The sequence below is a fragment of the Geotrypetes seraphini genome, chromosome 2 (genome assembly GCF_902459505.1).
Source record: "Geotrypetes seraphini chromosome 2, aGeoSer1.1, whole genome shotgun sequence".
Taxonomy (NCBI): Eukaryota; Metazoa; Chordata; class Amphibia; order Gymnophiona; family Dermophiidae; genus Geotrypetes; species Geotrypetes seraphini.
This window is the reverse complement of record NC_047085.1, coordinates 347,836,017-347,857,953: the sequence shown is the minus strand read 5'-3', so window position 1 is coordinate 347,857,953 and position 21,937 is coordinate 347,836,017. Positions and strand designations below refer to the sequence as shown.

General features: G+C 40.8%; 1 protein-coding gene across 1 annotated transcript; it reads left to right on the top strand.

Moving 5' to 3' along the window:
- Window positions 1-4,309: 4,309 nt before the first annotated feature.
- LOC117353875 (DNA-directed RNA polymerases I, II, and III subunit RPABC3-like) lies at window positions 4,310-11,189 on the top strand. Its single transcript, XM_033930345.1, has 2 exons — window positions 4,310-4,333; window positions 10,953-11,189. The coding sequence occupies exons 1-2, from the start codon at window positions 4,310-4,312 to the stop codon at window positions 11,187-11,189; spliced, it is 261 nt and encodes an 86-aa protein (XP_033786236.1).
- Window positions 11,190-21,937: the final 10,748 nt, after the last annotated feature.

Here is a 21,937-nt window from a genome sequence, read left to right as displayed (position 1 = left end):
GTAGACGACCTGGATGACACACCCAAATTGTTAGAGAATGATACCGCATGACTAGTCCGAGAACCAATTTCTCCACCCACTATTGTATCTTCTGTCCAAACAACATCTCCTGATGCTACACAAGACATAGATCCGGTACAATCCAGTGAATTATCTGAGAACACAGAGTGGCTTCCTTCGTGGGATTCCATTAAGTCACACAAGTATTTCTTGGGTAGGTTAAAGCCTATGGGTCAACGGTACACTTTACCTTTGTTTCTCCAACAGGTTTTGTCTTGTCCCGGTTTACTTGATACGGCTTCCGAAGTGACTTTGATCACTCAGGGACTATTCCAACGTTTGCAGACTACCCTGGGTACCCAGAATACACTGTTGATTGTTCCCAGTGATTTGTCTTTGGTTGCATATGGACATCAGAACATTGAGACAGTTGGTCAAACTTGGCTGACCTTGCAGTTAGGCAAAATGAATGTTAAACACCCAGTGATAATTACCACTAGTCCAGGAGAGGAGTTTTTGATTGGAAACGATCTTTTGAAGAGATTGCGGCCTATTTTGGATTACGTCCAAGAAGTGGTCTGGGCTCAGGTGACTCGTCCCCTTCCTTTTGGAAAGGTACCAACTACACGCCTTCCCCAGGTTACCAGTACTGTGGAACGAAACGATACTTCAATTCGAATAAATTTCCTGCGTTCAGCGGATCCACACATTTTGGAGCTACGGTATGCCAATGTTCCAGAAGGGGGTCCCACAGACCGTGAGATTGTCAGCGTTCCCAAGGAACAAATATCTGACATTGTTCTCCAGGCTGACCATTTGGAGATTGTTCTGAAGTCTACGTTCCCCGTGCCAGATCCACCTCAAGAGACTGTCCAAGACCTGACCTCATCTGTTTCCAGTTCTTTGACCTCTCATCCTCGTCTACTGGCTGTACTTCACCAGAATGATACTGACTTGTTTGTTGATGTTCACCTGCACGGTTCTGTCCCAGTTCAAGCTCAACTGCTACTCCAGAGTGACATCTCCATGATTAGTGAATCTTTTTACTGTCAACTTCAGCGAACCACATCAGTTCCGTTTGTTCGGCGCCACTCTACTCACCTACCTATACCAGGTCAGGGGGTCAAGCCTCTTGTTGGGGTTTGTAACCTTCTGCTGACCCTGGGTTCTAAGACTTTCACTCATCACTTTTCTGTGGTGAAAGGCTTACACACATCCTTGTGTTTGGGATCCGAATGTCTTGTTCGTCTAGGAGTCTACGTTGATTTGGTGAACGGTGTGCTTTGGAGCAGATTGCAAGGCACCCCGGTAGAAGATGTGGACCTGATGAATGGTTTGAAGGCTGGACAACTTCTTCCTCAAGTTTGTGAAGTGGTTTGTGCTGAAGACGTCAAGATTCCTGGCCTTGTGCATGATTTTGCTCTACCTCTTCGTTTGGCCCATGGTCAACACATGCTCGATGATATTGGCTTTTTCAACCCGAATTCCTCTTTTCTCGAGCATGGTCTTTCTCTAGGTGCTTTACCATGTCTTGAAGTACCTACCTCTTCTTTCCATGTATTGATTGTCAATGCTCAACCTACGGAAGTCTTTCTCTCCGCTGGAGAACATTTGGGTTTTCTAGTGGGTGAATCTTTTCCTGATGTTGAGGTAACATTGCCTATCATTGGCAGCTTGTCTTCCATTGTTGACCCCTGCCAAGGGGGGGATATACTGGACCATATTTTTACCTCACCTAAAGGACTCATTTCACTGGACTTCCTGTGGCCATATGATGCAACGACTTCCCATGTAACAGTGGATAATGATTTTTTGATTTTATCCAGGAAGTTAGCTCTGTCTGACCAATCTAAAGCGGTGAATGCCATTGATTCTTCATTTTTGCAAGAACAGATTGAAGTCCAAGTGGAAATCTCTTCCAACCAACCTTTTTCTAAGTTTGATGCTATGGTAAAGGAACAAGTGGACCTAGCTGATGCGTGCTCTTCTGATGAAGAAAAGGCTCAGTTCACACAGTTGTTGTACAAGTATCGAGACCTTTTTGCAGTGGATTCTTATGACACTGGACTGACTGATCTACATGTGACCAAGATTCCTACGGATCTCCACAGTAAGCCCGTCTTCGTACGTCAGTATAAGATTCCTTTGGCCTCGTATGAGTCCGTGCAAGAGATACTTGATACCCTGGAAACTAGGGGTATCATTAGGCTTTGTAACAGTACATACAACTCACCCTTGTGGCCAATCCTGAAGAAGAATAACAGTTGGAGAATTGCCTTGGACTACCGACAGCTAAACAAGCGGGTACCCTTGTCTAGGTGGCCTATGGCCCATCTTGACCAGAGCTTGACTACCATCAAAGGTGCTAAGTATTTTACCAGTTTGGATTTAGCTTCTGGATTTTGGACAGTTCCTGTACATCCACCGGATCAATACAAACTAGCATTTACCTTTGGGAAGAAACAGTACACGTGGAATAGAACACCTTTTGGTTTTCTGAACTCTCCAGCTGAGTTCAACATATTTCTCCATAAAGCCCTTCCAGATGCGGAAGCTCGAGGAACTCTAGTCTATGTGGATGATATCCTGATCAAGAGTCCCACCTTTCAGAAACACCTGGAAGAGGTAGAACATGTGTTCCAACAATTGCAAAATGCAGGAGCTAAATTGACCCTTGCCAAAGGTCAATGGTGCCGAACATCTCTGAATTATTTAGGGTATGACATTTCCTCTGAAGGTCTTCGACCACAGAAGAAAAGGATACAGGCCCTACAACAGTTGAGGAAACCTACCAATTTGACGGAACTTCGTTCATTTTTAGGAATATGCAACTATTCTCGACAGTTCATAGATCAGTATGCAGAGATCTCTAGACCCTTGGTTGCCTTACTAAAGAAGGATGTACCTTGGACGTGGGGTCCTGAACAGGAAGATGCTATGCAAGAGATGAAAGATCAGCTTAGTAGCTTTCCTTGCTTGGCCTACCCCGAGAGTGGTCGTGAATTCTTCATCGACCTAGGATTCTCCAAACACTCTATGAGTGCTGTCCTGTACCAGAAATACGACTCTGACAAGCGTGTGGTGGCCTATGCAAGCAAAGGCTTCACCGATGTAGAGAAGAAGTATTCTGAATGTGAGAAAGCTCTACTGTCAACTGTTTGGGCTCTTCAACATTTTCGGAGTTACATCCAAGGAGAAAAACTCATTGTAGAGACTTGTCATCAACCCATTAGTTTCTTGGGTAGTGACAAGATCAAGACTGGTCGTGTCTCCAATAGCCGAATAGTCTCATGGACTTTGGCTCTCCAAGGATGGCCTTTACAGGTAAAGTATGCACTGAAACATCGAAATACAGTAGCCCAAGGGATAGCAGAATTACATGATTGTACAGAACAAGATTCTCTTACAGGTATACCGGAACCTGATGTTCCACCAGAAGAGGAGGAACCCCATCGTCATCATCTTTACGATGAACAGCTATGTGCCAATATACCTCAAGTCTACGTAGATGGCTGTGCCTTTCACCAGACCTCGACCCATAATTTGGTCGCAGGAGTAGGTGTAGTGTGGAATGTCGACACACCTATGGAAACCTTGAAGTATAGATTGGGTGCTAAAACCAACCAATACGCAGAGATTGTAGCAGCCTTGGTCGCTGTACAGTCTGCGGTACAGAAGGGGATCCCAGAACTGATTATCTGTACAGATTCTGATTATGTGCGTCAAAACTTTGTGTCTCACTTACCCGTGTGGAAAAAGAAGGACATGTTAAATTCCAAAGGAAAGCCTGTCCATCATGGCGACTTGATTCTAGCCTTAGATCAATTGGTACGAGACAATGACATGACCATCTACTGGAAGAAAGTGAAAGGTCATGCTAAAGTTAATAGTTCTGACAAGATCGGAAATGACCTTGCGGATCAACTGGCCAAAGAAGGTGCTTTGTCAGGTGAACTATGGCAATGCCCTGAAGAGTTGTTCTCGATGGTACATGCTATTACTCGACGCCAAGCTAAACAGGTAGCTGAAACACCTGTAGTGCAGTGGGGTAATGATATCCCTTCCTTTGATCTTGTAACCGCTCAGAAGACCGATCTTATCCTGGGAAAGTTCTATAACTTCATACAGAATCCACAGGATCATCCATTGTCTGAAGACGATCAGAAGGATGAAGAACTCAGGATACTCTACACCTCCAGAGAGAAATTTTCAATTCATCAGAACCTGCTCACTCGGACGAGTAAGCATGGTATTGTGCAGTGGGTTGTACCCCGTGCATATCGAGGAATCATGTTGCAACATGCCCATGATGAACCTTGTGCAGGACATAGAGGTGAAGAAGTTACCTATGAGACACTGAAGCAAGTGGCCTACTGGCCTCATATGCGGCAAGATGTACAGTTATATACGAGAGGTTGCTTGACTTGTTGTCAATTTCAACCCTCTACACCACTTCACCGAGCACCCTTGAGAAAGAAGGGTTTGGTCATGCCCTGGTCCGACATCCAGATTGACTGGATTGGCCCAGTGGTCCGTTCCTCCCGAGGTAATAAGTATATGTTGACTGTCACTTGTTTGTTTACAAAGTGGATTGAGTGCTTGCCTGCACCCAATTGTACGGCAGAGACTACCGCTACCTTGTTACTGAATCATGTGTTCAGTAGGTGGGGTTTGCCCATGAGAGTGGACTCAGACCAAGGATCACATTTCACTGCGGATGTGATGCGACACATGTGGAAGATGCTCGGAGTGAAAAGTAAATTGCACATAGCTTACCACCCTCAATCATCGGGACAAGTGGAAAGAGCGAATCGTACCATCATCACGATCCTGAAGAAGTACGTGTCTACCTCTGGTAAGAATTGGGACATGAAGTTACCTTTGGTACTGATGGCTATTCGTGCCACGCCTCACCGTTCTACGGGGGTGACGCCTTTTGAAATGATGACAGGTAGAGAAATGACATTACCAATTCATTTGTTGTATAGAACTAATGATGTAAATCTTTCTAGTGCTACTACTGCTCATGAATATGTCACCCATTTACGTAACCATTTACAGGGTGCATTTTCTTTTGCCCAGAAATATCTGGAAATTGCTGCTAAAGGTAGAAAAGCCTATTATGATCATAGGACTACCACAAAGGAATACCAAATTGGCGACAAGGTATTCTATTACAATTTTGGCAAAACCAAGGCCAAAGAAAGTAAATTTTTGCCAAGTTGGCATGGTCCATTCCCTATAGTGGAAAAAGCTTCACCTGTGGCCTATCAAATTCGCATCAAATCAAATTCTCCAGGTGCAGATGTCCTTAAATGGGTCCACATTAATCAACTGAGACCATGTCATCCCAGTAAATTTGCCCAGGATGAAACCATTGTTGTGATGAAGACATTAACCTAGCAACAGCCTAGGCTGTTCTCTCTCTTTTCTGTTTTTCAGATGGCGAAACGAGTTCTGCCGATGCTGTTCCTGGTTGTCCTGCTGATTGGCGTTGGTACCAAAGTAATCGATCCTGGTCCGCAGTCCCGTGTTGTCCTTCAAGATTCTCCTGGTTTCTTCCTCTTCCCGTTCCAGATCTTGCTCCAGACCATCTTCTTTCGATGTTTCTCTTTTCCATCTGGACTCTACTCCTACTGAAACTGAATTGGAAATCTTGGATGTTTTCCGTGGACATCCCATCAACTTTACCCTTGAAGTGGAACAATATTTGATGACAAAACCTTCCCACACCATTGAACTGAAAGTTGATAATGATAAGCTTCATATTGAGGACTTTCATATTGGCACCTCCAATGTACATGAAGTTGTTGATACCCGCAGTATTGATCTTTTTATCACTGTTGTTATTCCAATTTTTGCCATCCTGTGGGTTCTCTTATTTGGGTTTTCTGTTTTTGCACTCTATGAGACCATCCGGATTAGACGTCTTATTCAACAGAAACCATCACATACAGACTTAAGAATGCATGATTTCATTGCGGCTATGAAAGAGTAATTTTGCTAGCCGTATTTTTGATTATGATCTATCTGTCTTAACTTTTGCTTTGGCATACCTTTTGTGCCTTGCTAAGTAGTTATGATTTTTGATTTTATCATATATTGCCATTATTCAGTGATTTTATTATCATTTATTTGGCTGGGTTCACATATTTTGCCCTTGCCTTTATGATTATTATCCATTGATTATTGATATCTTTGATTTATTGCTGATTTATATGGTATTGCTTATGTTTATGCATTTTTATATCACCTTGGGTCTTGTCGATCCTTTCCTACTTAGTTAGGTTGAAGGTGAAATAGACTCCATTGAAGTTATTTCTCCTCCAAAAGGGGGGACTGTAGGGATATTTCCGTATTCACACCTGAGGTTAGGCCTCTATGATGTCATCAAGCCTGAACCATTGTTTCAAGAATCTCTCTCTGCAAGCAACTTTCCAGCATGAATTTTGCAAGAAGTAAGAAGAGTGATGCATTATGGGGATGTACCCGAATGTTGCTATTCAAGGGCATTCATCTGTGCTTTAATAATGGGACAGTGTGAATCTTGAAGAAATTATTCTGTTCTTATCTGTCCTACAGCCCTGGGTCTTCCAGCATATATGATACTTTATACAGAAAGGCTATTCATCAAGTTCTGTTTCTGGATTGGTCCGAGGAAGTCATCTGATGAGATTCAAGAAAAGAAAGGTGCTAATTAATTAATAATTAGTTAGTCTGTGATAAGGTCCGGGGAAGCTCAGATCTGCTCACAGATGTTCTAATTGTAAACTTTTTCTTTCAATAATTAGACCTGTAAGTTACCTTGTGTGATTCTCTGCCTAAGAGATAGAAATTCGGACATTTAAAAACTGTTCTGAACTTAGCACAGATGAACGGAACTTATTGCTGATGATTTATAGCCTCATCAAGGATCTTCAACACGTGTAACTTTTACAACGGTATTCCTGACGTCTTCCAGCTGACAAGAAAATTTTCTCTTCCACCTAATTGTGCCTGAGAGGCTAATTAAGGGTGAGCATACGGAAATTACTTTTATTAGCTTGGGAATTAGATAGGAATCATTGATAAAGGTAAAGGGTTGAAAAGTTACCTGGGTGATAATATAATCATTTGCTAATCAGGGATTATTATTATAAGGAATAGTGTGTGTGTAACAAGAAGTTTTACTTAGTTGTCTAACCATTAGATTGTGATAATCATGTACTGAGTTTCATTTGTGTAATTAGATATTTTGAACAATACTTAGATTCTGCAGCTGGCTTGTGAATTATATTTTTCTATTTTCATAATAAAGATATTTCTCATTAGCCTGGGTTTGTGTCGTATAATTAGACCATGATATTTGAACTTGATTAAAAGGTTATGGTTTTCTCTAGACCACTTAACAGAAACGTAACGTGTTTATAATACTGCTAAGTGAACCATAAATCCTTCTACAGCCCTAAGGGGCAACCGCAGCAGCGGGTGCTTTAAATGCTGTCGGAGACGGACCCAGTGACGTCAGGGGTCCGTCTCTGTAAGTGCCTGCATGCGCCGCCAAACCAATGAAGAAAAGCCGCTGCTGTACAGTCCGGGACCAGCAACGGGACACCCCACAACTCTCCTCCAGTCCAGTAAGCTGCTCCCAGTGTGGCTACAGCAGCGGGTGCTTTAAATGCTGTCGGAGACGGACCCAGTGACGTCAGGGGTCCATCTCTGTAAGTGCCTGCATGCGCCGCCAAACCAATGAAGAAAAGCCGCCGCTGTACAGTCTGGGACCAGCAACGGGACACCCCACAACTCTCCTCCAGTCCAGTAAGCTGCTCCCAGTGTGGCTACAGCAGCGGGTGCTTTAAATGCTGTCGGAGACGGACCCAGTGACGTCAGGGGTCCGTCTCTGTAAGTGCCTGCATGCGCCGCCAAACCAATGAAGAAAAGCCGCCGCTGTACAGTCCGGGACCAGCAACGGGACACCCCACAACTCTCCTCCAGTCCAGTAAGCTGCTCCCTCTTATTCATTAGTTTTAATGCTTGTATTAGTTACTTAGAATTTTATTATGTATGATATTATTATATTGTATGCTGAGTATCTCTTGTGTAAACCGCTATGAACTGCTGGTTAGGCGGTATATAAAAATAAAATTATTACTATTATTATTTTTGTATGTTAAAATCAATGAAAATTTTTGAACTAAAAAAAAGTCTATGGTTCTGATACTTGCTAAGGTAGTCGACCTTTCATAGTAAAGCCAATTGTAATGCAAACAATACAGTAAATTAATGCACACTGTGCAAAACCTGCTCGCTAGGAAATGGGAATACTGTATATACTCCTAGAGACACATACATTCAGCAGTTTTGTTGAGATTGGAATATATTTCTGTCTTCAAGTTGCTGGAAGTTTGTGATCACCACATTGACTGTCTTGCTCTTTGTAGCCTCCTACCTAGGTACATTTTGATTTTACTATTTAACTTTCCTATTTTCTACTACTCAGCTAAGGTACTTTGCCATTATCGGGTAATAATGTTCCCAATTATTCTAATGCCTCAGTCACCTTTCTTTCACTTTCTCTCATGCTCTTTCCCATACCATAAATTGGCACAGTGGCTCTGATTTAATAGGCTTATCAGTGAGTGCTATTCTTTTTCAAACTTTCTCAGTCTTGTCTGGAATGATGATATGTCAGCATATCAACATATACAGCTGTGGTTGGCAGACACATAATTCTTGGCCCACCTGGTGTGCTTAGTTTTCGCAGCCTACCGTGTCAGAAATCAAACCACAAAACTTTAGACCTTAAGCCCAGACAACCTGAGCAGATTTGAAATTCAGAAGCTGGTAATTTTACAGGAGATGCCTGATTGTGCAATCTTATGATTAACAAGCTGCAATAATGAAGAAAATATATTTTTGTAATGGAATACATATAATCCAGACTGTTATTTAGCCTGCAATTCATATTTCTGCACTACAAAAATATCTATTTACGAGTATTGGTAGATTTTTCGAGATTCTGAATCAAGAGTTGGCAAACTCTGTATGCATGTGTAAATGTGTATTATAGTTTATGAACTCTTACAATCTATTATAACAGGTCACTTATACATCCTAGTAATAAGAACATAAGAATTGCTGCTGCTGGGACAGACCAGTGGTCCATCGTGCCCAGCAGTCTGCTCACGCGGGGGCCCTCTGATCAAAGACCAGCACCCTAACTGAGACTAGCTCTACCTGCGTATATTCTGGTTCAGCAGGAACTTATCTAACTTTCTCTTGAATCCCTGGAGAATAGTTTAGGTGGCGTCTGTCATCAGTTACGGAACTGACCACAGATGCCGCCAAAACTATGATACTTTATGGAGAGGAGTGGTTTCTGAAAAGCATAATAGTAAGTTTTGAAATTATATGAGTAAAATAGCTGTAGAAAGACCCTTGTTAGTATAATATTTTTGTTAAAATAGAGTTTTTGATATTCTCACACGGCTAAGATGATACATTTTTGATATTTTTGTCGTTTGTTTGTTTCTAGATTAACTACGGGAGCCTCAGCCCTGATGAAAAGTTTTATCTTGAAACATGTGCATGTTAGTAGAGGCGCTCCCTAATACTGGCTACTAATACTAAGCTAAGTATAATACTATGAAAAAGTTTTAATTAGTCTTAATATATATAATAAATATGACTAATTTATAAAAATAATAAATATATATATAAAATACATAAACTATTGATCCTATGACGATTGGGTTCTGTGATAGATTTCACATGAACCAAAGGGATTCTTTAGCCCTCTGAGGATCGTGAAAAGTTTATGGGAAACACTTGAATATACAAGATTTAAAGACTGGATATTGAGCATACTATAACTATTGTCGGAGTCCGGTCTAGTAGCCTTTTATATTGATCCTTCATATAATACATGCATACATTTTGACACAGCCGTTTTAAGCGTGCCACTGTTTCAGTGAGCGCCCTTTATAGAATTACTTTACATACATATAAGTTAATTTGGGAAGTGTATGGCACAGTGGTTAGAGCTACAGCCTCAGTACCCTGTGGGTTCAAATCCTTGTGACCCTGGGCAAGTCACTTAATCCCCAATTGCCCCAGGTACATTAGAAAGAGTGTGAGCCCACAGGGACAGATAGGGAAAATGCTTGAGTACCTGAATGTAAACCACTTAGGCTATAAGTGGTATTTAAATTTAAAAATCAGTGCCTTTGTTTATAGTAAATCCATGCAGAAAACTGAATAGAGTTGTTCTTATGGGCTGTAGTGTGCACTGAGTTGCAAGTTGTCAGAAAGAAAGGCTTCTTTAATGATAAGGAACCTGAATAAAATTACCAGGTGTAATTATTATACTTGAAATGGTTATTTCTATTCCTTATGTAAAGAAATGCTAGTCATTCATATGCAGGCAGAAAAATCAATTTCACCATTTAATCCAGCAGGGTTTAGTGTACTTAGTGTGAAGATCTAGTACTTCTCTTGTCTTTTTTTTTTTCTCTCTTGGTGCTGTCACCTAATTTGCCTGAAACAGACTTTTGAATAGCTCAGAAAAAAAATGCCTTCTCAATAAGAAGCAGCACTAAAGTGACACTAATAGGATTATGGGTGAGATAAATCTGTTGTTCCATTATTATTTATTTAGCAATCTTCTAGTTTACCATCATAGTTGATAGGAGAAAAAAAAACTAATCTATGTGACCCAAAACTAGCAACAAAGACCATAAGTATTGCCATATTGGGAAGGTCCATCAAACCCAGTTTCCAACAGTGGCCAATTCAGGTCCCAAGTACCTGACAGAAACCCAAAGAGTAGCAACATTGCAGAGCTGAGATTGTGATGTCATAATGCCTCATTCCACCAGTGCCTAAGAGCCAACCTCACCAGTGATGTCACAAAGGCTTCATTATCCTATACTTGGTGCAAATAAGAATCAGAGTAGGAATATAAAATACATAAGATACAGATCTACCCTGTGGATTTGGGTGATAAGTTTCGGTTGGTGGTTGCTAGCACACTGTATGAGGATGGCACATTGGACGATGGTGAATATAATCCCACTGATGATCGGCCATCCAGCTCAGCATATGTATCCTATGATGGACTGCTGATGAGGCTTCAAGGTGATGCCAATAACCTACACGATTTTGAAGTGGACTCCAGGGTTTACCTTCTGATGAAGAAATTGGCTTTTTAATGCAGCACTGGGACAAGGAGAGACACAGTTTTTGCTGCTTATGATCAGCCCTACAAAATTCTAATGAAGAAAAGCATTGCCCACACTGTGGGAGAAAGATGTCTAAATTGTCTGGGCTCAGACCATGATCAGGATTGACTGTAAACGCGGTGCCAGGTTGTCTTTAAGAGCCAGAACTGATTTGCCTGAATCAGTGTGCACTAGTAATCAGTTTAAAAGGAAAAGAACCACACAAAAATCTAAGCAAACAAGGAATGGAATAAACCCAACCGTCAGCAATCTACAATAGAGTAGACATCCCTGATCGTGTGAATAACATGAAAAAGGACCCAGTTTGAAGAATGTCTGAAATTTGACAGTATACAGACAAATCCGTGCATGATAATTGCACCCCGACAATTGTGCGCATGGACAAGTGCACGCTGGACAATGCCAACCTGTCAATTGCACCCCGTGAAATGCAAAGGGACGGGGCCTGAGGAATCTGAGCAAATCAGGGCCTTCCAGATATCCAGTTATGTAAAGGGTTCCGATAATCATCATGTAACCCTTACCCTAATACTAGATAGGAAGTGAATTTTTTAAGTGTAGTGGGGGGTGGTCCCCCCCCTCAAAAGACAAAATAGTATCCAATTTTTGGAGCACATTTGACTGGTCATCTCCCATTCATTGCGCGCAATTGTGCATGCATTTGACAGATCACCAATTGACAGCTAAGATTTAATGCTAAGAAATGCAAGGTCATACATTTAGGCTGCAAAAACCTGAGGGAACGGTACAGTTTAGGGGTGAAGAATTTTTGTGCACAAAAGAGGAGCGGGACTTGGATGTGATAGTATGTGATGATCTAAAGGTGGACAAACAGGTTGAAAGGTGACTGCAAAAGCTAGAAGGATGCTAGGATGCATAGGGAGAGGTATAGCCAGTAGGACAAAGGAGGTATTGATGCCCCTGTATAAAACTGGTAAGACCTCATTTATACCAGGGTATAATTAGAGGGTTAATATACAATACAAAACACCCTTGAGCAATAGATTACTACAGGTCCTTGACCTGGGGGGCTGCCGCGGGAGCGGACTGCTGGGCATGATGGACCTATGGTCTGACTCGGCAGAGGCAATGCTTATGTTCTTATGTTCTTAATAGGCTCAACCACTGACCCTCAAGCCTTGCATTGAAGAATGCTGGTGTAGAAGGACTGAGGCTGAGATAGACATTAAAGAATGACATGGGATGGTGTCATCATTTATTATTAAATCATAACCACAATTAATAACCCACAAATTCAGAAAGGTTTATGGATTTCTTTGAAATGGGTTTATTATATGCAAAGAAAAAATTTTCTCAATTGTGAATCCGCAATTGTGGCTCTGTTTCATTGTTATCCATAAGAATGTAAATTAAGCCATGCTGAGTCAGACCACAGTCCATTGACCACGGTATCCTGTTTTAGACGGTGGCTATCTGGATCACCATTATCTTGCAGATCCCAAAAATGGATCTGTTCCCTAAAACTCATGTCCAGAGAAGAGCAATGGCTTTTCCAAATCTATCTGACTGATATTATAATTGTTCAAAATGGATTATCCCTTCAGGATCTTGTACAAACCCTAGTATGTTAGCAGTTCAAGTGTTGTTTGCAGTCAAGGAGCAGCCTAATGGTTAGTGCAGTGAACTGAAAACCTGGGGAACTGTCTTCAAGTTATCTATATTCTACTTCTCAGTTAGTATATTACCTCCAAAAACTTTTATTAGCTGTCTCTCGCTGCACTAGGATTCTTTTCACAGTATAAGTACTTGTTCACTAATTCAATTTTACTCTTTTAACTACTGGACTCCTCTGAATTCACAATTTCATTCTAAATAACTTATCAATAGTTTATCCATATCATTCCATTTTCATTTCTTTCTTATCACTCTTTAAGCTGATTATGGTTTGTCACATCTTAATATAAATAAATGAGAGTAATCTACTCATATACTGTGATAATAATACAAAATATCTGTCCAAATCACAGTGTATACTTAAAAAATATTTTTTTATATTAATTTATAGTGCTCAGCCACCCAGTCTATTAAATGTTCAAACGTGAAGTGAACTATACATAGGCTGCCATCAGACCATCATTGCAACTATAATGTCTGTTCCACCACAGCTCAAGATTCAAGATTTTATTTTGACTTGATGAATCGCTTATTTACATTACTAAGCGATTTACAAGTCAAGATGTAATTCACAAAGCAGAAAGTAAATGTTCACTTATCTGCTTGCAGTGGTGTCAATGGTGAGTCACGAAACAGGCAGCTATGTTGAAAGTGCTAGTGCTTGATGAAAACTATCCTAACGCCGTAAAACACAAGTCTTCCACCCAACTCAGTGCTTCCTCAGGAGGGGAAATTAAAATATGTGAAAACTGCTCTAAGCCCATTAAACAGTGCTCTTGATTAATGAAGACACTTTTGTTTATTGTCAAACGAGCACGTGACAACCTACAAATAGATGGCTGTAATGGCGTTCCATTCTTTGCTAAGAAGCACGAGTCTATGTAACAACTGGAATAGTTACGATATTTCCTGACTGCAAAGAAGATCTGGCGCCAACTATTCCAGTTGGTTACATAGACTCATGGGTAAGGAGTCACTACCCAAGAAAAATGTATTGGAGTTCTCGCAGATAGTTATGTTGAAATTTCCAAACCTGATTTTAGATTAGTATATGGATTCTGATTTACCTAAGCTATATAGCCAAGCAAACTCCTTTCTAAACTAGATAAGATGAGATTGCTGTGTGGGTGTAGTGTGTGCTGACAATCTCCAAATGTTGAACAAGCTTCTTCATTATGTCCAAGGAGGGGTAATTTGTATTGGATTTGACACCCCCCAATCATTTTGAAATGTTGGCACTTATGAGATGTTTTTCAGATTTCTGGAAGGGCTAAGTGTGAGGTGATCAAAGCTTGCAGTGTAGACCAGTGTTTTTCAACATGTGGTGCTGCTTGTTAGGAGTACATGGCACCGCATGGGTCTTCTGCTCCCCTTCTTCCTTAATGACCGCTGCCGCTGCTGCTGCTACTGCGGATCCCATGCCCTCCTTATTTGCTTGCCCACCCGCTTCCTCTTCCGAAGTTGCTGCTGCCGTCTGGAAGTTAAGGAGGGGGCACAAACTCAGGACACAGAAGGAAGGGAGGGGGGCATGAACATGGGACACAGAAGGGAGGGAGGAAGGGAGCACTAATTTGGGACATAGGAAGAAGGGAATAGAAAGGGAGAATTGTTAGGCATGAGTGAGTGAGTGCACATGGGGAAAGGAAGAAAGAGGAAAATTTGACATAGAGAGAGGAGTGAGGTAGAGATTCATGGGGAATAGAAGGATGAGAGGGAGAAATGTTGGATGTGGTGGAGAGGGAATAGAGGGACAGATTGAAGGGGATGCAAGGGGGAGGAATGTTGGACATAGTGATAGAAGAAGAGATGTGGCATTGTGCTGGAGAGAAGTGAGAGAAGGAGAAATGGGCATGAGGCTGGTGGGCAGTGGTGAAAAATGCTGCACATGATCCGCGGGATGAGAGAGGGAGAAATGTTGGATGTGGCAGTAGAGGGGGTGGGAAAGATGCACCCTTGATCTCTCTCTTTCCCCATTCCCTTTGCAGCAAGGGAGGGAATGAGAGAAAGATAGATGGACAGTGAGAGAGAGAGAGGGTAACATGTTGCTAACGTGGGTGAAGGAGAGAGGAAGAAAAGTTGGACCTATGGAGGACTGAGAGAGATGTTGGTTGGGGAAGGGAATGAGGTCTGGAGGAAACATGAATGAGGCAGGCAGAAAGAAAGAAATATTGGATGCACAGTCAGAAAGAAGTGCAACCAGAGACTCATGAAATCACCAGACAACAAAGGTAGGAAAAATTATTTGAATTGAATTTAGTGATTGAATTGTGTCCGTTTTGAGAATTTATATATGCTGTCTATATTTTGCACTATTTTTGTCTATTTTACTGTCGTTATTACTGAGGTGACATTGCATATTTTAAAGTTATCTGCCTAGACCTCTTTGAACCCCATTTTCTCTGCATACAGTGTGCTTTGTGTTTTTAAAAAAAATTTTGTGGTTACCATTATGAATTAATAAGATTATATATATATATAAACATTTCACAAAAAAATTTCTCCTAGCCCACATTATGAGAAAAACTTAGCCAATTTGAACAACTACAGTATATCCAAGAAAGAAAATGATCTATTTAAACAAAGGAAATTTAATAATGCTCCTCATCTAGAAGCATTTAATAATACAATACAAATTAAAATATTTGTCTATTAGACCAAAACTAACCCCCTGTTTTATTAAGGTGCACTAACCTTTTAGCGTGCACTAAATGTTAACGTGTCCATAGACTAACATGCATGCATTAGCATTTAGCTAATCAATTTAACGCATGCTAAACGCTAATGCGTGCATGTTAGTCTATGGACATGTTAACGTTGACCGTGTGCTAATTCGATTAGCGCGCGCTAAAAGGTTAGTGCACCTTAGTAAAACAGGGCCTAAGGGTATTTCATTCCTATCTCATATTAATCAACTACATTATACTTTTTGTTGTTCTTGCAAGCTTAGAAACTGTTGCAGCTGAATAGGGTCCCAAAATATAAAGTCTTTATCATGTAACTTAACTATACATTTATAGGAGAACTTCAAAAAGAAAGTAGCCCCAAGAGCCAATACCCTAACTTTCAGTAAAAGAAACTCTTTTCTTCTCAACTGGGTGGCTCTGGCCACATCGGGAAATATTTGTACCACTTCACAAAATGTTGATGATTTATTTTTAAAGTAGGTTTTCATTATCAATATTTTATCCAACTCGCTCATACAGGTAATCAAAAAGGTGGATCTAGAATGGATCACATCTTGGGAATCTTCCAAGAAACCTGTTAAATCAAATTCATTGGGAGCCAATTGTTCTGACCCCACCTTTTTTTCTGTGGAATGTAGTAACAATTCAAAATTGGAAAAGTCTCCGAATTGGGTAGCTGCAATATCTATTTGAAAAATTTACGCAGGAAAATTTCTGGGGATATTAAATGAGTTATTGGGAAGTTAACCAACGGAGATTTTTTGATCGATAATTATTCTCCATTACTTCCAATTTGCAATGAATTATACAGGAATCTTTAACAGCAAAAGTAGAAACTTTCTGCAGTGTCAAAATTTGTGTCTCAGTTACAGATAATCTTTTATCTAAATCAGTGTATCGCAAATTGTGTGCCGCGGCACACCAGTATGTCTCCTGAGATTTCTGATGTGCCGTGACACACTGGCGAGGAGGAGAGTCGTCAACGCTAGCTGCCTGCCTACAGGACGAACCTCTCACGACGAGAGGCATGTCCTGTAGGAAGTCAGCTGGTGTAGACGACTCTTTTGGCCGGCATCTCTCCTCTTCTCCCGGCACCTCCTGGATCCCTGTAATGGTGGGGTCGTGGCAAAACAGTCCTCCGCACATGCGTGTACATTGACGCAATGATATCACGCATGTGCGTGATGTCATCGCATCAACTTACATGTATCTTCCAGCTGGGGCTCTGCATTTAGTGTGCCGCCAGCCAGAAATGTTTGCAGGACACTGATCTAAATATTCTATATTAGCATCAACATTTTCAAACTTCTGGACAACTTCCTGAGAAAAAGTAACAGACTTTGTTGATTTTAACAAAACTTCCACTCTAGAAATAAGCAACCAGAAATCTTTCAAGGTAATATCTTGTGTAGTCTCTGGGACTTCTGGCCCATCATTATTCTCCTGCATAACTATTACTTTAGGTAATGTAGTAAATTCCAACTTAGAGAATGTATGAGAGGCTTTGATTCTCCCAGAGATATCAATGGTGACCATACTGGGTCCCGCTTCACCAAATAATGGTGGAGGCAGAGGAGTCCTGTCAAGGGGACTTAAAGATGCTCCAGAGAGTGAATTTGGATCCACATTTGGCAATGGTAACATATTAGATAGGCTAACTAAGATGCCTGCCCATGGGGCCTGCCATTGCAGGTGTCGAGCTTTTAGGTTTTACCTTTATCTTACCCATCATTACTCATAAAGGAATCATACCCCATGGATCCTCAAGACCATCACTTGTCGCTGCTCCTCGTGGCTCCAAGGGGCATTATGTCCCCTTAGGGCAGGGTTGTCCAACCTTTTGGCTTCACTGGGTCGCATTGGCCGAAAAAAATGTTTCTGGGGCCGCACATACATGCAAACGCTGCAGTAAGACACAGGAGGGAGCCGGCAAGATGATAAACACCCGTGGGCAGCAGAGAAAAACACTGCATTGCCCTCAACCGGGACCACACAAAATACATCACGGGGCCGCATGTGGCCCTTGGGCTGCAGGTTGGACATCCCTGCCTTAGGGCATGCCCCTTTGGCCATACCCTGCGGCAACATGCTATGTCTGTGGCATCTTTTTCACTCAGTGGAGATGGACCCAGGTGACGTTAGCCATCTCTCTCCTCCAGTGCCTTCAGGAAATACCAGCACTAGGCAGGCCACCAAGTGGCACATAAAAAGGAAAAAGGGCTTCCATTAAAGCAGTCTAGAGCAGTGAAAGTCTTCTCTCACTATCACCCAATTGAGTAATTTCTCTGATTTGTTTACAGCTGCAGCATCTTTTAACTCAGTGGAGATGGACCCAGGTGATGTCAGCCACCCATCTCCTCCAGTACCTGCATGAAATACCAGCGCTAGGCAGGCCACCAAGTGGTGAAGAAAAAGGAAAAAGGGCTTCCACTGTAGCAGTCTAGAGCAGTGAAAGTCTCCTCTCACTATCACCCAAATGAGTAATTTCTCCCTGCTGCCCATGCTACTCAGGGCTTTTTTATCAAGCTAAATAGTGAGGGCTGGCACAGTAAATGCACCAAAGCCCCTAGGGATTGAATGGACATTGATGCATTTACCGTGCACTAGCATGGCTTGATAAAAGAGGCCCTTAGCCAGTTAGCAGACTAAATATCGCTGCTAATCAGCTAAGTTGCTGTTCTGCCCTAACTTCGCCCACTAGTGGGTTAGGGGATGGGCAGGTAGCAGTAATAGCCAGTGGCACCACCCAGTTAAGTGTCACTGAATATCAGTGACTGGCTAGCTCAGTGGGGTTTAACCAGGCAGGAGCATCTCCTTCCCTATTAAATCCATTTGAATATTGATCTCAATAAAAACAATGATGGAGTTACACTATGTCCCTTAGGCTATCAAGCTTTAGCAGACTCCTGTACACACAAAAAAGAAGGAGGAGTAACAGCCATTACCTGCCCATGACCAATCGATTACAGAGAAATGTACATTGGCACTAGTTCCCAATGTGTCACATTAGGATAAAAACTTGTTTTGGAAAAACATGCACTGTTAAGGATAATTATGGCAAATTGTAACCTGTAAACTCTATATATGTTGGCATTAGACCTCTAGTTTGTATCAAGTTAACTTGTATTGTAAACTTGTGCTGTAATTATGTCAAACTGTAATCTGTTAACTATATAATATGTATGTTTAACCTGTAAGCTGTTCTGAGCTCTTTGTGGACAACAGGATAGAAAATGAATTAAATAAAAACATAATCATAGACTGAGCACATGCTGATTTAGATAAAACTAATTACAAACCCTCGTAGGTAAGAGGGGCAAGGGATCATGCTTTTTGCATAATCTCCAAAACCTGTGGGTATCTTAGGATTTTGAAGATGATGGGTCTGGGATGCCTGTCTCGTGGTTGGCGCGAAGATGGAGTCCTATGCGCTCATTCAATTTCAAAGTCTTTTGAAAGCTGCAGGTTTAAAAATGTGGGGATGAAAGTTTCAAGGAAACTGATCATATTATTACCCTCTTTTCCCTCTGGGACACCAAGTAGACAGATGTTATTCCTTCGGGATCTATTGCTGGAAGTTACCGTCTTAATTTCAAAATCAGCAACTTTTGTTTTTAGCACTGTAAATTCAGTATTAAGTGTGGCAAGTTCATCTTTATTTTCGTTGGTTGCATCTTTTGTGTCAGCCATGATATCCTGAAGAGTTTTTATTGCCTCCCATAGATCCATCATGGAGGGAGTCACAGGATTATTTGTAGTTGATTTGGTAGGAGATTGATGTTCTGGCTTGTGCCGTTTGCTGGTCTGTTTAGAAGCCATCAATGAGGTAGTAAATGAGGCAGATTAAATGAAGTTCCAGTTGAAGTAATTAGATCAGAAGATAAAGATAATAAAAGAGGTTGTCGGAGCTAAGCAATCAAGTGACCATCTTAGTCGGGCTCAACAGCGCCCTCTCCTGAAGTAATTAGATCAGAAGATAAAGATAATAAAAGAAGTTGTCAGGCTCAACAGTGCCCCCTCCTTGCTGGTCATGTAAATCTCCTGATGGATCTCTTCAACATATGTTTTTCTCCTGTCCATATGTACACATCTTTTGAACTACAGTCTGGTCCATGATTTCCAAAATCTTCCATATCACTGATGTATTTACTTTTGATATCTTAATCACTTGCTGTTTAGCATTATTGACCCCTATGTCAATATTTCATGATCGGCTGTTGCGATCCTTACTCTTCATTGCTGTTAAGATAATTCTCCAGAACTGGAAAGACTTTTCGAAACTTGAATTTAATCATTGGTGGAACTCTGTATGCTTACATATTAAATATGAATGATATATAGCTGAAAAGCATAATTATACGTCCTCCTATGTTAAAACATGGGCTCTGATACAGAAATACTGTGACTTTGACCTTTGATGTACATATATGTACATATATATACATATATATCTCAGATTTTTGACTTAACCTCCTATAGACTTACTTTTCACCTCTTGACTCCTACCTCTTTATGGTTGGTTGAACATTCACATATATTTTGGCAGTATATGCATTATTTATGGTGTACTTTTACATATTAGGCATGTGTTTATTCTCATGCTTCCCATTGTGAAGCATTACTTTTGTTTATCATACCTGTTATATTTCTTGAAAATTCAATAAAATTTGTTGAACTAAAAAAAAAAAAAAGATTACAAACCAGGAAACTGATGACAGTTAATCATACTCTACACCCATAAAGTGACAAGGATAGATTATATATACACCAAAATTCATAAAAAGTGAAGCTATTTTACAAGAAGCATACTGTAGAAGAAGAAAAACATGGCCTGAATGATTATATTGCAAAGAGCAAAAGTCTCACATTAACTGAAGCTAGCAAAGAAAAATTGCTGAAAACATCAGAATTGAAGAAAAATTGAATATAAGAAATAAGAAACAGAATGCAGGTTCAACAAATGGAAAAACAAGTCACTGCATGGCTAATACATAAAAGATTGTGATGGAAAATATGACAAAAACCTATCATGGTAATGGCTGAATGTGAAGGAATAATCTTAGCAGCTCAAAAAGAAGCATTGCAAGCAAATGTTATGAAAACTTATTAAAATAATATTAAAATGGCAACAAATACCAATTAATGCAAGCCAAAGATGAAACTGTAGACCATGTAATCAGTGCCTTTAGCAAAATATCCCAAAGTGACTATAAACAATGCCATGATCAAGTAGCTAAATTAATCCACTGGATTTCTGCAAAAAGTATGGTTTTACTATAGCAAACAACCATTGGGGGAAAATATTCAAAAATGAGCAGGTCAAGGTCTTGTGGGAATTTAACATTCAAAACTGACAGACATTTGGGGCAAGATTCTGTAAAGGAAGTCTAAAATTTAAGCTTTGCTTAGACCTCCAGCAAGAAAATGCTGAGCGCGATTCTATAATGCATAGACGCACTATATAGAATTGTGCTGAGCACTGCTTAGTGAGTCTAAATAGTTAGACGCCCTTTACAGAATCACCTTTTAGGCGTCACATAGATGTCTACACAACGTCTATAACATTTTCGCATCTCATTATTATGATGTCATTAGAATGGCGATTTTATGCTGGTTTTCATAAAAATTGTATGTAGTGAAATGCTGGCACCACTATTATACTTTATTTATCTTTTAATCCTTTTTTTAAATTTTTGCTTCTGTCACAGGGAGCAGAGTAGAATTCAAACCAACAATGTCAAGGTGCTAAGGCTGTAGTTCTAACCATTTCACCACACACACTCAGATAGCAAACCACATGTCAATTCCAAAGCCAAGTTTATACCCTCTTGATTTAGGAAAGTAATTTTTCTAGGATAAATATCAAATATGTACCTTCAGCACTTATCCAATTCCTCTTTTGGCCTCTATGTTCCTCAAAGAAGATGAAAAAAACAAAATATATATTGCATACTAAATCCTCCATTTTGTAGTGAGAGGACTGCTTGCAAAAGCAGGTCTACTATTGTGCGTGATCTGGGCGCTAAATAGGCTTCAGTTAGGTGAATGTGATTTAGGGCTCCTTTTATGAAGGCATGTTAGCAGTTTAATGTGCATAATAGCGCCCGCTAAATCGCCGGACACGCTAGCCGCTACCGCCTCCTCTTGAGCAGGCAGTAGTTTTTCGGCCAGCGCGGGGGTTAGCGCTTGATTAAAAGTCATGCGCGTTAAACCCACTAGCGCGGCTTCGTAAAAGGAGCCCTTAGGTATCACTTAGTCATGCTTGAGGTGTTGATAGGTGAATGGGGCTTCTATTTTTTTATGTTTAATAATGAATTACTTAAGCAAAGCACAGGTTAGCCACATGTAAAGGTTAGCCACACTGGCTGTTTTGGTACTCCAGAGGAATTTTTTTGAGGT